General features: G+C 42.6%; 1 protein-coding gene across 1 annotated transcript in view; it reads left to right on the forward strand.

The window, feature by feature from the left end:
* Window positions 1-13488, forward strand: part of LOC135574987 (collagen alpha-1(XIV) chain-like) — a 139931-nt gene that overhangs the window by 27906 nt on the left and 98537 nt on the right. Inside the window, exons 6-9 of the mRNA XM_065027126.1 lie at window positions 1019-1057; window positions 3283-3421; window positions 6278-6420; window positions 6705-6814. Of these exons, the coding sequence (XP_064883198.1) occupies window positions 1019-1057; window positions 3283-3421; window positions 6278-6420; window positions 6705-6814 (431 nt within the window). The remainder of the gene's footprint in view (window positions 1-1018; window positions 1058-3282; window positions 3422-6277; window positions 6421-6704; window positions 6815-13488) is intronic.

The raw sequence follows: 13488 nt of genomic DNA on the forward strand, positions 1-13488 counted from the left end.
GTAGAATAGAGACAGATGGTAGGTTTGGTCATGTGGTCTCCAGAACTGATATAATCTACTGTAGAATAGAGACAGGTGGTAGGTTTGGTCATGTGGTTTCCAGAACTGATATAATCTACTGTAGAATAGAGACAGGTGGTAGGTTTGGTCATGTGGTCTCCAGAACTGATATAATCTACTGTAGAATAGAGACAGATGGTAGGTTTGGTCATGTGGTCTCCAGAACTGATATAATCTACTGTAGAATAGAGACAGGTGGTAGGTTTGGTCATGTGGTTTCCAGAACTGATATAATCTACTGTAGAATAGAGACAGATGGTAGGTTTGGTCATGTGGTCTCCAGAACTGATATAATCTACTGTAGAATAGAGACAGGTGGTAGGTTTGGTCATGTGGTCTCCAGAACTGATATAATCTACTGTAGAATAGAGACAGGTGGTAGGTTTGGTCATGTGGTTTCCAGAACTGATATAATCTACTGTAGAATAGAGACAGGTGGTAGGTTTGGTCATGTGGTCTCCAGAACTGATATAATCTACTGTAGAATAGAGACAGGTGGTAGGTTTGGTCATGTGGTTTCCAGAACTGATATAATCTACTGTAGAATAGAGACAGGTGGTAGGTTTGGTCATGTGGTCTCCAGAACTGATATAATCTACTGTAGAATAGAGACAGGTGGTAGGTTTGGTCATGTGGTCTCCAGAACTGATATAATCTACTGTAGAATAGAGACAGGTGGTAGGTTTGGTCATGTGGTCTCCAGAACTGATATAATCTACTGTAGAATAGAGACAGGTGGTAGGTTTGGTCATGTGGTCTCCAGAACTGATATAATCTACTGTAGAATAGAGACAGGTGGTAGGTTTGGTCATGTGGTTTAATGGATTAGTTATTATTACAAAGAGGAGGATTCATCCACATTTAAATCTTAATAAGAGGATCTTGATTCATGATGAAATGACAGTGATTCATATCCAGTTCATTATTTAACCAACCCTTTCATCCATCTTGTTTTTAGCTTGTCCATCGGTTCTGATGAGTGGCAACACCATGGCAGGTATGTAATACACATACAGCTGGTTACTGCTTTATAGTCAAAGAATGTGTATCCCTATTGAGATAAACCCCTCTCAATCTACAGTCAATGTGGATTGTCTGATCCCACTTAGTCATTCACGGGAGAGACTCCGTGTCCCTGGCTGTTGTCAGGAGCAACATGTCATCTGCCACGTGATTCTGGTTCAAATCCAGTCAGACGGAGTTACATAGAGTCAGAGTGTAGTGGAGGGTATACACCGTGTACCACCGTATCTAACACTGGGCATTGTGTATACTCACTCTTAATACCTTCTTAATGTGGAGGGTATACACCTACCACCGTATGCACCCTACGATGCACATCAAAGTAGTGTAGTGGAGGTATACACCGTGTACCACCGTATCTAACACTGGGCATTGTGTATACTCACTTCTTAATCCCTACGATGCACATCAAAGTAGTGTAGTGGAGGGTATACACCGTGTACCACCGTATCTAACACTGGGCATTGTGTATACTCACTTCTTAATCCCTACGATGCACATCAAAGTAGTGTAGTGGAGGGTATACACCTACCACCGTATCTAACACTGGGCATTGTGTATACTCACTTCTTAATGCCTACGATGCACATCAAAGTAGTGTAGTGGAGGGTATACACCGTGTACCACCGTATCTAACACTGGGCATTGTGTGTACTCACTTCTTAATGCCTACGATGCACATCAAAGTAGTGTAGTGGAGGGTATACACCGTGTACCACCGTATCTAACACTGGGCATTGTGCCTACGTGCACATCAAAGTCACTTCTTAATGCCTACGCCTATGCACATCAAAGTAGTGTAGTGGAGGGTATACACCGTGTACCACCGTATCTAACACTGGGCATTGTGTGTACTCACTTCTTAATGCCTACGATGCACATCAAAGTAGTGTAGTGGAGGGTATACGCCGTATCAGTAAGGCTGATGGAACACATCACAATGTTAAGCTTCAAATGTTAATTTTTTCCCCCCGTTTTAGGCTTTAAGCTGCTTTAAAGGGAGGCAAGACATGCCTCATAATATGAAGTAAAACTTCCAGTTTTAAACATTTAAGGAAAACAGGAAAAATATAGCGATGCTGATGACAGGCCTTAACCATCTTCTGATTGATGGTAAGGCTTTGCCAAAAACCTTCTCAATGAAATGTTACCTGCTACAAAGTAGCCTATGCCTGCCTGGCAGAATGATATCATGATTATCCAGTGGCTGTTTGTTTGGCAAACCCCATCTCATGTGCTGTGGAAACACAGTTAACCACTTAAATTAAAGGGTAACTACACTCAAAAATCTAAATTTCTTCGCTTTTTCTCAGACCTCAAAAGCGTTCTCCTAATGTGGTTAAGGCATTGTTATGGGATTAGAACATCCAATTCTGTTGTTTTTACATTAAGAAAGTGTGACTTTAAGAGCGAAAACCTGAAGGAGAAAAAAGATGTGAAACCTGTGAATTCCTGACTCAGTTGACAGCCTCATTTATCTGTTTCAATAGTAGACCTACTATTATCCTACTGCACAGAACAGCCTGGGTTGGCCTGCCTGTGAAAGACCAATATGGAATTCATCATTTTAGGTCATTCAGAGTGAATGTCACTGTTTCTCATAGGATTTTTGACAGAGTTCTCCTTTCCTTCGCCGGGTGGGGATAGGAGACACTATCCAGAGGGAGAGTGGTTGACAGAATGACATTATTATTACTATGTATATATCCAGCACCTAAACAGTATTTACTACCTTGGCCCATTTTGTTGCTTGAAGATAAAAATGTGTACCATTTTATTCTAGTATCTCTACGGTTCTCTATGGTTCTCTGTTGTTCTCTATGGTTCTCTATTGTTCTCAATGGTTCTCTGTTGTTCTCTGTTTTTTTTTCTCTATGGTTCACTATTGTTCTTTGTTATTCTATATGGTTCTCTATTGTTATTTGTTGTTCTCTGTGGTTCTTTGTTGTTCTCTATGGTCCTTTGTTGTTCTCTATGGTTCTTTGTTATTCTCTATGGTTCTCTATGGTTCTTTGTTGTTCTCTATGGTTCCCTGTTGTTCTGTATGGTTATCTATGGTCCTTTGTTGTTTTCTATGGTTCTCTATGGTTCTTTGTTGTTCTCTATGGTTCTTTGTTGTTCTCTATGGTTCTCTGTGGTTCTCTATAGTTCTCTATGGAGTGGTTATATAGATGTGTGTTCTGCTCCTTCCCTCCTTAGGCTTCAGGATGATGGACATGTTTGGCCTGGTAGAGAAGGAGTACAGTAACGTAGAGGGAGTGTCCCTGGAACCAGGCTCCTTCAACAGCTTCCCCTGCTACAGACTGCACAAAGACGCCCTGGTCTCACAGCCCACCAAGTAGGTTCTACTAGGTTCTGTGTCTTGTCAGTGTGGTTGTCATGGCGATGAGAGGTAGAAGATCAGCTAGGGTCCACACTGAGCTCACTCTCTCCTCCAGTGTCCACTCTTGGCATATTATTTCTGGAATATACTCCAACAGCTTCCCCAAATGATAGGTCAGGTGGAAGTTTCCCTCTGATAGGTCAGGTGGAAGTTTCCCTCTGATAGGTCAGGTGGAAGTTTCCCTCTGATAGGTCAGGTGGAAGTTTCCCTCTGATAGGTCAGGTGGAAGTTTCCCTCTGATAGATCAGGTGGAAGTTTCCTCTGATAGGTCAGGTGGAAGTTTCCCTCTGATAGGTCAGGTGGAAGATTCCTCTGATAGGTCAGGTGGAAGTTTCCCTCTGATAGGTCAGGTGGAAGTTTCCTCTGATAGGTCAGGTGGAAGTTTCTCTCTGATAGGTCAGGTGGAAGTTTCCTCTGATAGGTCAGGTGGAAGTTTTGCCATACAGAATGGGTTATACCCATCCAATCCTTTCAGATACACAGACGTGTCTATGCCTGGAGGAAGAGCTTGTTCCTGAACTGTCCTTGTCCTCCTCCCTAGAGGGCCTTCCTCATCCTCTATGGGAAACGTGTACTTTAAAACGTCGGGAGGTCAACCCCAGTAGCTAGTAGGAGACTTGTACTTCAAAACGTCAAGAGAGGGTCAACCCCAGTAGCTAGTAGGAGACTTGTACTTCAAAATGTCAAGAGAGGGTCAACCCCAGTAGCTAGTAGGAGACTTGTACTTCAAAATGTCAAGAGAGGGTCAAACCCAGTTGTTAGCGAAGACAAACACCAGAGCTCTTTGAAATAGCAGCCAGTTATTTTCAAGGTCCCTCAAACAATACAAAGTTATTGCCAATGAAAATCACTTAGGGGAGTCTAATCACATGTGAAGTGTGTGCGTGTGTGCGTGTGTGTGTGTGTGTGTTGACAGATGTAGCTCTACTCCTACTGAGGATAATATTTAGTTTAGACTTCTACTTTGTTCATAATGTTCAGAGGGGATTGTGTTATTGCAGTGGAGGGACTCAGCACCTCTACATGATGTCTTCAGGGTGACCTGCAAACACCACGGCCCATATCCAAACATATCCAAACATCACTCAGTCACATACTAGATCATGTATATAGTAAATAATGTAATCAGAAGGGCCATTATGGCATTTGTTGTGTGAAGGTAAGATAAGCCAGTCAAATGAACTTCCCATTACTCTGCATCAGGTATCAGGACTTCCCATTACTCTGCATCAGGTATCAGGACTTCCCATTACCCTGTATCAGGTATCAGGACTTCCCATTACTCTGCATCAGGTATCAGGACTTCCCATTACTCTGCATCAGGTATCAGGACTTCCCATTACTCTGCATCAGGTATCAGGACTTCCCATTACTCTGCATCAGGTATCAGGACTTCCCATTACCCTGCATCAGGTATCAGGTATCAGGACTTCCCATTACTCTGCATTAGGTATGAGGACTTCCCATTACTCTGCATCAGGTATCAGGTATCAGGACTTCCCATTACTCTGCATCAGGTATCAGGACTTCCCATTACTCTGCATCAGGTATCAGGACTTCCCATTACTCTGCATCAGGTATCAGGACTTCCCATTACCCTGCATCAGGTATCAGGTATCAGGACTTCCCATTACTCTGCATCAGGTATCAGGACTTCCCATTACTCTGCATCAGGTATCAGGACTTCCCATTACTCTGCATCAGGTATCAGAACTTCCCATTACCCTGCATCAGATATCAGGACTTCCCATTCATCTGCATCAGGTATCAGGTATCAGGACTTCCCATTACTCTGCATCAGGTATCAGGACTTCCCATTACCCTGTATCAGGTATCAGGACTTCCCATTACTCTGCATCAGGTATCAGGACTTCCCATTACCCTGTATCAGGTATCAGGACTTCCCATTACTCTGCATCAGGTATCAGTCACTTCCCATTACCCTGTATCAGGTATCAGGACTTCCCATTACTCTGCATCAGGTATCAGGACTTCCCATTACCCTGTATCAGGTATCAGGACTTCCCATTACTCTGCATCAGGTATCAGGACTTCCCATTACCCTGTATCAGGTATCAGGACTTCCTGATTGGAGAGGGTTAAGGTTAGGGTTACACTGGAGAGGGTTAAGGTTAGGGTTACTAGAGAGGGTTAGGATTATACTGGAAAGGTTTAGGGTTAGACTGGAGAGGGTTAGGATTATACTGGAAAGGTTTAGGGTTAGACTGGAGAGGGTTAGGATTACACTGGGAAGGGTTAGGATTACACTGGAAAGGGTTAGGATTAGACTGGGAAAGGTTAGGATTACACTGGGAAGGTTTAGGGTTAGACTGGAGAGGGTTAGGATTACACTGGAAAGGTTGAGGGTTAGACTGGAGAGGGTTAGGGTTAGACTATAGAGAATTAGGGTTAGACTGGAGAGGGTTAGGGTTAGACTGGAGAAGGTTAGGCTTAGACTATAGAGAATTAGGGTTAGACTGGAAAGGGTTAGGGTTAGACTGGAGAAGGTTAGGCTTAGGGTTACACTGAAACGACTGTTTGAATGACAGTTTCCCATTACAGTGTAGGCATAGGATTTGCCAACCGCCATCTTGAACCATTCACATTATCTGGCTGCCAGTTAAGTAACTCTGTCTGTCTGTCTGTCTGTCTGTCTGTCTGTCTGTCTGTCTGTCTGTCTGTCTGTCTGTCTGTCTGTCTGTCTGTCTGTCTGTCTGTCTGTCTGTCTGTCTGTCTGTCTGTCTGTCTGTCTGTCTGTCTGTGTGTCTGTGTGTCTGTGTGTCTGTGTGTCTGTGTCTGTCTGTGTCTCAGGTACCTCCACCCAGAAGGTTTGCCCTCTGACTACACCATCACCATCCTGTTCCGCCTGCTACCAGACACCCCCCAAGAGCCCTTTGCATTGTGGGAGATCCTCAACAAAGACAATGAACCCCTGGTGGGGGTCATCCTGGACAGTACGTACAGTCTGTTCCTCATCACTTCCTGAACCCTGGCCCTGTGGTTTGAGTGAGAGTTAAGGTTAACCTGCATATCACATACTCTGCAATTGAGGTCTGTGGTTTACAAAAGTGTGTGGGCTGCAGGACTAGTTTCCAGCTATTGTGTGAGAGAGATAGACTGAACACACAGAACAGAAGACCAAGGCAGAGGACTCTGGGATGTGGGCTTGTGGGTTTGTGTAGAATGTACTGTCCTAATTCTCTGTCTGTCTGCTCGTCTCTGTTTCTGTCTCTGTCAGATGGTGGGAAGACTCTGACGTTCTTCAACTACGACTACAAGGGAGACTTCCAGACAGTCACTTTTGACGAGCCTGACATCAAGAAGATGTTCTATGGCAGTTTCCACAAGGTCAGCAGCCTAGTTCTTCCCCTAGATAATCCATGGCCTCTGGTCTAAAGTAGTGCACTATATAGGGAATAGGGTGCCATTTGGGATGTACCCTAAAACTTCAGGCCCTCCATCTGTCTAATAAAGATGTTGCATGCCGACTTCTCAAATAGAGAATTTAGTAGAAGTCATGTCAAGAATGATCCCAGAGAATGAATGGAGGAACAACCCAACCCCTCCTCCATCACAGTAGTCAAAGAGAGCGCGCACACACACACACACACACACACACACACACACACAGACGCACACACACACACACACACACACACACACACACACACACACCCTCTTTGTTGCAGCAGTCAAAGAGAGTGTGAGGAGTCGTCCATCAGACTCTCTTCTCACAGGCATTATGTGCCTGGTTGTTCTGAGTCTCAATGTAACCCTGACCCTGATCCTGATCCTGCAGTGTATATCTGGTTATAGTGTTAATGTATTTTATTTTAATTTAGTATTTTATGTAACCTTTATTTAAACATGGAGTCACATTGAGATTAAACAATACATTTGACAAGAGAGCCCTGTAGACATTACAATAAAAACAGAATAATAAATCATTCACGTGTATAAAACAACAGAATTCAGCACACAATAACAAAATAAACCTATTTAATAAAAGCAATCACATTCAAGGTCCTCAGTTAATAATGGAAACTGTCTGAGTGGCACCAGCACATCTAACTGGGGCGGCAGGGTAGCCTAGTGGTTAGAGTGTTGGATTAGTAACCGAAAGGTTGCAAGTTCAAATCCCCGAGCTGACAAGGTACAAACAAATCTGTCGTTCCCACTGTTCCTAGGCTGTCATTTAAATAAGAATTTGTTCTTAACTGACTTGCCTAGTTAAATAAAGGTTAAATAAAGGTAAAATAATAAAAAATAAAAAACTGCGTTGAACTCTGCAGATTGTTCCAAATGAGTGGCAAAAAAACAAAATGCAGATTTTCCCAAATCTATGGAGACTGAAGGGATCTCTAGTGTTATCTGTTCCTGACAACAGGTTTGGTAACTGAGGATTCTTAACTTAATGAAGGGAGTTTCTGTCAGACTGCTTTGTAAATAAATCAAAGAGAATGCAGCGCTCTTCTTACAGACAGAGAGATCAACTGCACATTTTATACAGACTACAATGACGAGTCCTAAAATGGTCCCCTGTGATAAAACGTATTGCTGAATGGTAGACGGCGTCCACGGGTTTTAAAACAGAGGTTGTGCCTCATGCATGTAAACAACATCTCCGGAATCCAATACAGGGAGAATTTTTTTTTCTCCTATTTTGTTATAAAAAAAAACAATCTTGGATCTTAGCTTCTTAGTCAGATTTTGTAAATGCGTTACGGAGAAACTTGTCATCAATCCAGACACCCAGGTACTTTATATTGAGAAACAAGCTCAATTTGGGCTCCATTTATAGAGCACATATGCAGGTCCTCAGGGTCAGCATTTGGTGACCTAGAGAACAACAGGGGCTTGGTCTTACTTGAATTTAACTCATTTAAGATCTGTAAGGGATTTCTGAATTGAATCAAAGTCATGTTGAAGTTCACGAATGGCCTTCTGCACTGAGGTGGCACAGGAATACAAAACTGTGTCATCTGCATAGAGATGAATGTTACAAGTATCAACAGTGTTTCCTATGTCATTAATATAGGTGAACAATAATGGACCTAAAATAGAACCTGAAGAACAACTTTTTGAATATCACGAAATTCAGATTTAACCCCATCTGTTAAGACGGCCTGAGTTCTGTTGCTAAGATAATTCAGATTTAACCCCATCTGTTAAGATGGCCTGAGTTCTGTTGCTAAGATAATTCAGATTTAACCCCATCTGTTAAGATGGCCTGAGTTCTGCTGCTAAAATAATTCAGATTTAACCCCATCTGTTAAGATGGCCTGAGTTCTGTTTAAGATAATTCAGATTTAACCCCATCTGTTAAGATGGCCTGAGTTCTGCTTGCTAAAATAATTCAGATTTAACCCCATCTGTTAAAATGGCCTGAGTTCTGCTGCTAAAATAATTCAGATTTAACTATCTGTTTAGGATAGCCTGAGTTCTGTTGCTAAGATCATTCCAGATTTAACCCCATCTGTTAAGATGGCTGAGTTCTGTTGCTAAGATCATTGGACAGCACATCTGTTAAGACCGGCTGAGTTCTGTTGCTGGATAATTTCAGATTTAGCCACATCTGTTAAGATGGCTGAGTTCTGTTGCTTTAAGATAAATTCAGATTTAACCCCATCTGTTAAAACTGCCTGAGTTCTGCTGCTAAAATAATTCAGATTTAACCACATCTATTACAAGACTGGCCTGAGTTCTGCTGCTAAAATAGATTCAGTTAACCCATCTGTTAAGGGCAGCTGGGATTCTGTTGCTTCAGATGTTCAGTTAGCTTATCTGTTAAGATGGCTGGGTTCTATTGCTAAGATGTAATTCCAGATTTAACTTACATCTGTTAAAGCTTGGCCTGAGTTCTGCTGCTAAAATAATTCAGTTAACCCCATCTGTTAAGGTATTTTATAGTTCTGCTGCTAAAATAATTCAGATTTAACCCCATCTGTTAAGACGGCCTGAGTTCTGTTGCTAAGCTAATTCAGATTTAATCCCATCTGTTAAAATGCCCTGAGTTCTGCTGCTAAAATAATTCAGATTTAACCTCATCTGTTAAAATGGCCTGAGTTCTGCTACTAAGATCATTCAGATTTAACCCCATCTGTTAAGAGTTCTGTTGCTAAGATCATATAAACCATTAACAGACTGTATATATCCCAGGCCTATAAACCATTAACAGACTGTATATATCCCAGACCTATAAACCATTAACAGGCTGTATATATCCCAGGCCTATAAACCATTAACAGGCTGTATATATCCCAGACCTATAAACCATTAACAGGCTGTATATATCCCAGACCTATAAACCATTAACAGGCTGTATATATCCCAGACCTATAAACCATTAACAGGCTGTATATATCCCAGACCTATAAACCATTAACAGGCTGTATATATCCCAGACCTATAAACCATTAACAGGCTGTATATATCCCAGACCTATAAACCATTAACAGGCTGTATATATCCCAGACCTATAAACCATTAACAGGCTGTATATATCCCAGACCTATAAACCATTAACAGGCTGTATATATCCCAGACCTATAAACCATTAACAGGCTGTATATATCCCAGACCTATAAACCATTAACAGGCTGTATATATCCCAGACCTATAAACCATTAACAGGCTGTATATATCCCAGACCTATAAACCATTAACAGGCTGTATATATCCCAATGCTCAACAGTGTCGAACACCTTTGACAGGTCAATGAAGTACATACAGTTGAAGTCGGAAGTTTACATACACCATAGCCAAATACATTTAAACTCAGTTTTCCGCAATTCCTGACATTTAATCCTAGTAAAAATTCCCTGTTTTAGGTCAGTTAGGATCACCACTTTATTTTAAGAATGTGAAATGTCAGAATAATAGTAGAGAGAATGATTTACTTCTGCTTTTATTTCTTTCATCACATTCCTAGTGGGTCAGATGTTTACATACACTCAATTAGTATTTGGAAGCATTGCCTTTAAATTGTTTAACTTGGGTCAAACGTTTCAGGTAGCCTTCTACAAGCTTCTACAATTGTTTTTCTGAGGTCTTGGCTGATTTCTTTTGATTTTCCCACAATGTCAAGCAAAGAGGCACTGAGTTTAAAGGTAGGCTTTGAAATAAATCCACAGGTACACCTCCAATTGACTCAAATGATGTCAATTAGCCTATCAGAAGCTTCTAAAGCCATGACATAATTTTCCGGAATTTTCCAAGCTGTTTAAAGGCACAGTCAACTTAGTGTATGTAAACTTCTGACCCACTGGAATTGTGATACAGTGAATTATAAGTTAAATAATCTGTCTGTAAACAATTGTTGTAAAAATGACTTGTGTCAGGCACAAAGTAGATGTCCTAACCGACTTGCCAAAACTATAGTTTGTTAACAAGACATTTGTGGAGCGGTTGAAAAACGAGTTTTAATGACTCCAACCTAAGTGTATGTAAACTTTCGACCTCAACTGTGTCTGGTTATAGTGTTAATGTGTTCAGAGGCTGTCTGCCTCCCTGCAGTACATATCTGGTGTTCAGAGGCTGTCTGCCTCCCTGCAGTACATATCTGGTTATAGTGTTAATGTGTTCAGAGGCTGTCTGCCTCCCTGCAGTACATATCTGGTGTTCAGAGGCTGTCTGCCTCCCTGCAGTACATATATGGTTATAGTGTTCAGAGGCTGTCTGCCTCCCTGCAGTACATATCTGGTTATAGTGTTAATGTGTTCAGAGGCTGTCTGCCTCCCTGCAGTACATATCTGGTTATAGTGTTCAGAGGCTGTCTGCCTCCCTGCAGTACATATCTGGTTATAGTGTTAATGTGTTCAGAGGCTGTCTGCCTCCCTGCAGTACATATCTGGTTATAGTGTTAATGTGTTCAGAGGCTGTCTGCCTCCCTGCAGTACATATCTGGTTATAGTGTTCAGAGGCTGTCTGCCTCCCTGCAGTACATATCTGGTTATAGTGTTCAGAGGCTGTCTGCCTCCCTGCAGTACATATCTAGTGTTCAGAGGCTGTCTGCCTCCCCGCAGTACATATCTGGTTATAGTGTTAATGTGTTCAGAGGCTGTCTGCCTCCCCGCAGTACATATCTGGTGTTCAGAGGCTGTCTGCCTCCCTGCAGTACATATCTGGTTATAGTGTCAATGTGTTCAGAGACTGTCTACCTCCCTGCAGTACATATCTAGTGTTCAGAGGCTGTCTGCCTCCCTGCAGTACATATCTGGTTATAGTGTTCAGAGGCTGTCTGCCTCCCTGCAGTACATATCTGGTTATAGTGTTCAGAGGCTGTCTGCCTCCCTGCAGTACATATCTGGTTATAGTGTCAATGTGTTCAGAGACTGTCTACCTCCCCGCAGTACATATCTGGTTATAGTGTTCAGAGGCTGTCTGCCTCCCTGCAGTACATATCTGGTTATAGTGTTAATGTGTTCAGAGGCTGTCTGCCTCCCCGCAGTACATATCTGGTTATAGTGTTCAGAGGGGCCTTGTCTGCCTCCCATGAGTACATATCTGGTGTTCCAGAGGCTGTCTCCTGCCAGTACATATCTGGTTATAGTGTTAGCATGTGTTGAGGCTGTCTGCCTCCTGCAGTATATCTGGTTATAGTGTTAATGTGTTCAGAGGCTGTCTGCCTCCTGCAGTATATATCTGGTTATAGTGTTCAGAGGCTGTCTGCCCTCCCCGCAGTACATATCTGGTTATAGTGTTAATGTGTTCAGAGGCTGTCTGCCTCCTGCAGTACATATCTGGTTATAGTGTTAATGTGTTCAGAGGCTGTCTGCCTCCCTGCAGTACATATCTGGTTATAGTGTTAATGTGTTCAGAGGCTGTCTGCCTCCCTGCAGTACATATCTGGTTATAGTGTTAATGTGTTCAGAGGTTGTCTGCCTCCCTGCAGTATATATCTGGTTATAGTGTTCAGAGGCTGTCTACCTCCCTGCAGTACATATCTGGTTATAGTGTTCAGAGGCTGTCTGCCTCCCTGCAGTACATATCTGGTTATAGTGTTCAGAGGCTGTCTGCCTCCCTGCAGTACATATCTGGTTATAGTGTTAATGTGTTCAGAGGCTGTCTACCTCCCCGCAGTACATATCTGGTTATAGTGTTCAGAGGCTGTCTGCCTCCCCGCAGTACATATCTGGTGTTCAGAGGCTGTCTGCCTCCCTGCAGTACATATCTGGTTATAGTGTTCAGAGGCTGTCTGCCTCCCTGCAGTACATATCTGGTTATAGTGTTCAGAGGCTGTCTGCCTCCCTGCAGTACATATCTGGTTGTAATGCTGTTCACCCAACACACACGGTCTCCCAAGGTGAAAAACACTTTATTCCCCCCTCACACACACACATTTGCACACACACACACACACACACACACACACTCACACAAATGGACATACACTTACAGACTTATGCACACAGAAACACATGCAAGAACACAGACACAAAGGTGCATGCGTAAAACACACACGGTCACGGTCTCCCCTCAGACTGATGACAGGTGTGCCTGCAGCGACAGACATGTCCTGCTGGGTTGTCCTCACTTCACCTCAGGTGTCTTCATATGGTCCTTACGCGCCGGCCTCACACTGAGCATCCCCTGTCCTTGTGGAGGAAAAGAGGACGTGTGTCTCTGAATGGTGCTACTTCCTGTCAGCTTGGATACAGTAACAGACTGAACTGTGTTATCTACCTGAGGGTGATGTTATATCAGACTACAGTAATGTGAACTGTGATATCTACCTGAGGGTGATATTATGTAACAGACTGAACTGTGATATCTATCTGAGGGTGATGTTATATCCAGACTACAGTAATGTTAACTGTGATATCTACCTGAGGGTGATGTTATGTCCAGACTACAGTAATGGGACAGACTGAACTGTGGTATCTATCTGAGGGTCATGTTACGCAACAGACTGAACTGTGATATCTATCTGAGGGTCATGTTATATCCAGACTACAGTAATGTGAACTGTGATATCTACCTGAGGGTGATGTTATATCCAGACTACAGTAATGTGAACTGTG

This window comes from Oncorhynchus nerka, linkage group LG14 (genome assembly GCF_034236695.1).
Source record: "Oncorhynchus nerka isolate Pitt River linkage group LG14, Oner_Uvic_2.0, whole genome shotgun sequence".
In the NCBI taxonomy this organism is placed as follows: domain Eukaryota; kingdom Metazoa; phylum Chordata; class Actinopteri; order Salmoniformes; family Salmonidae; genus Oncorhynchus; species Oncorhynchus nerka.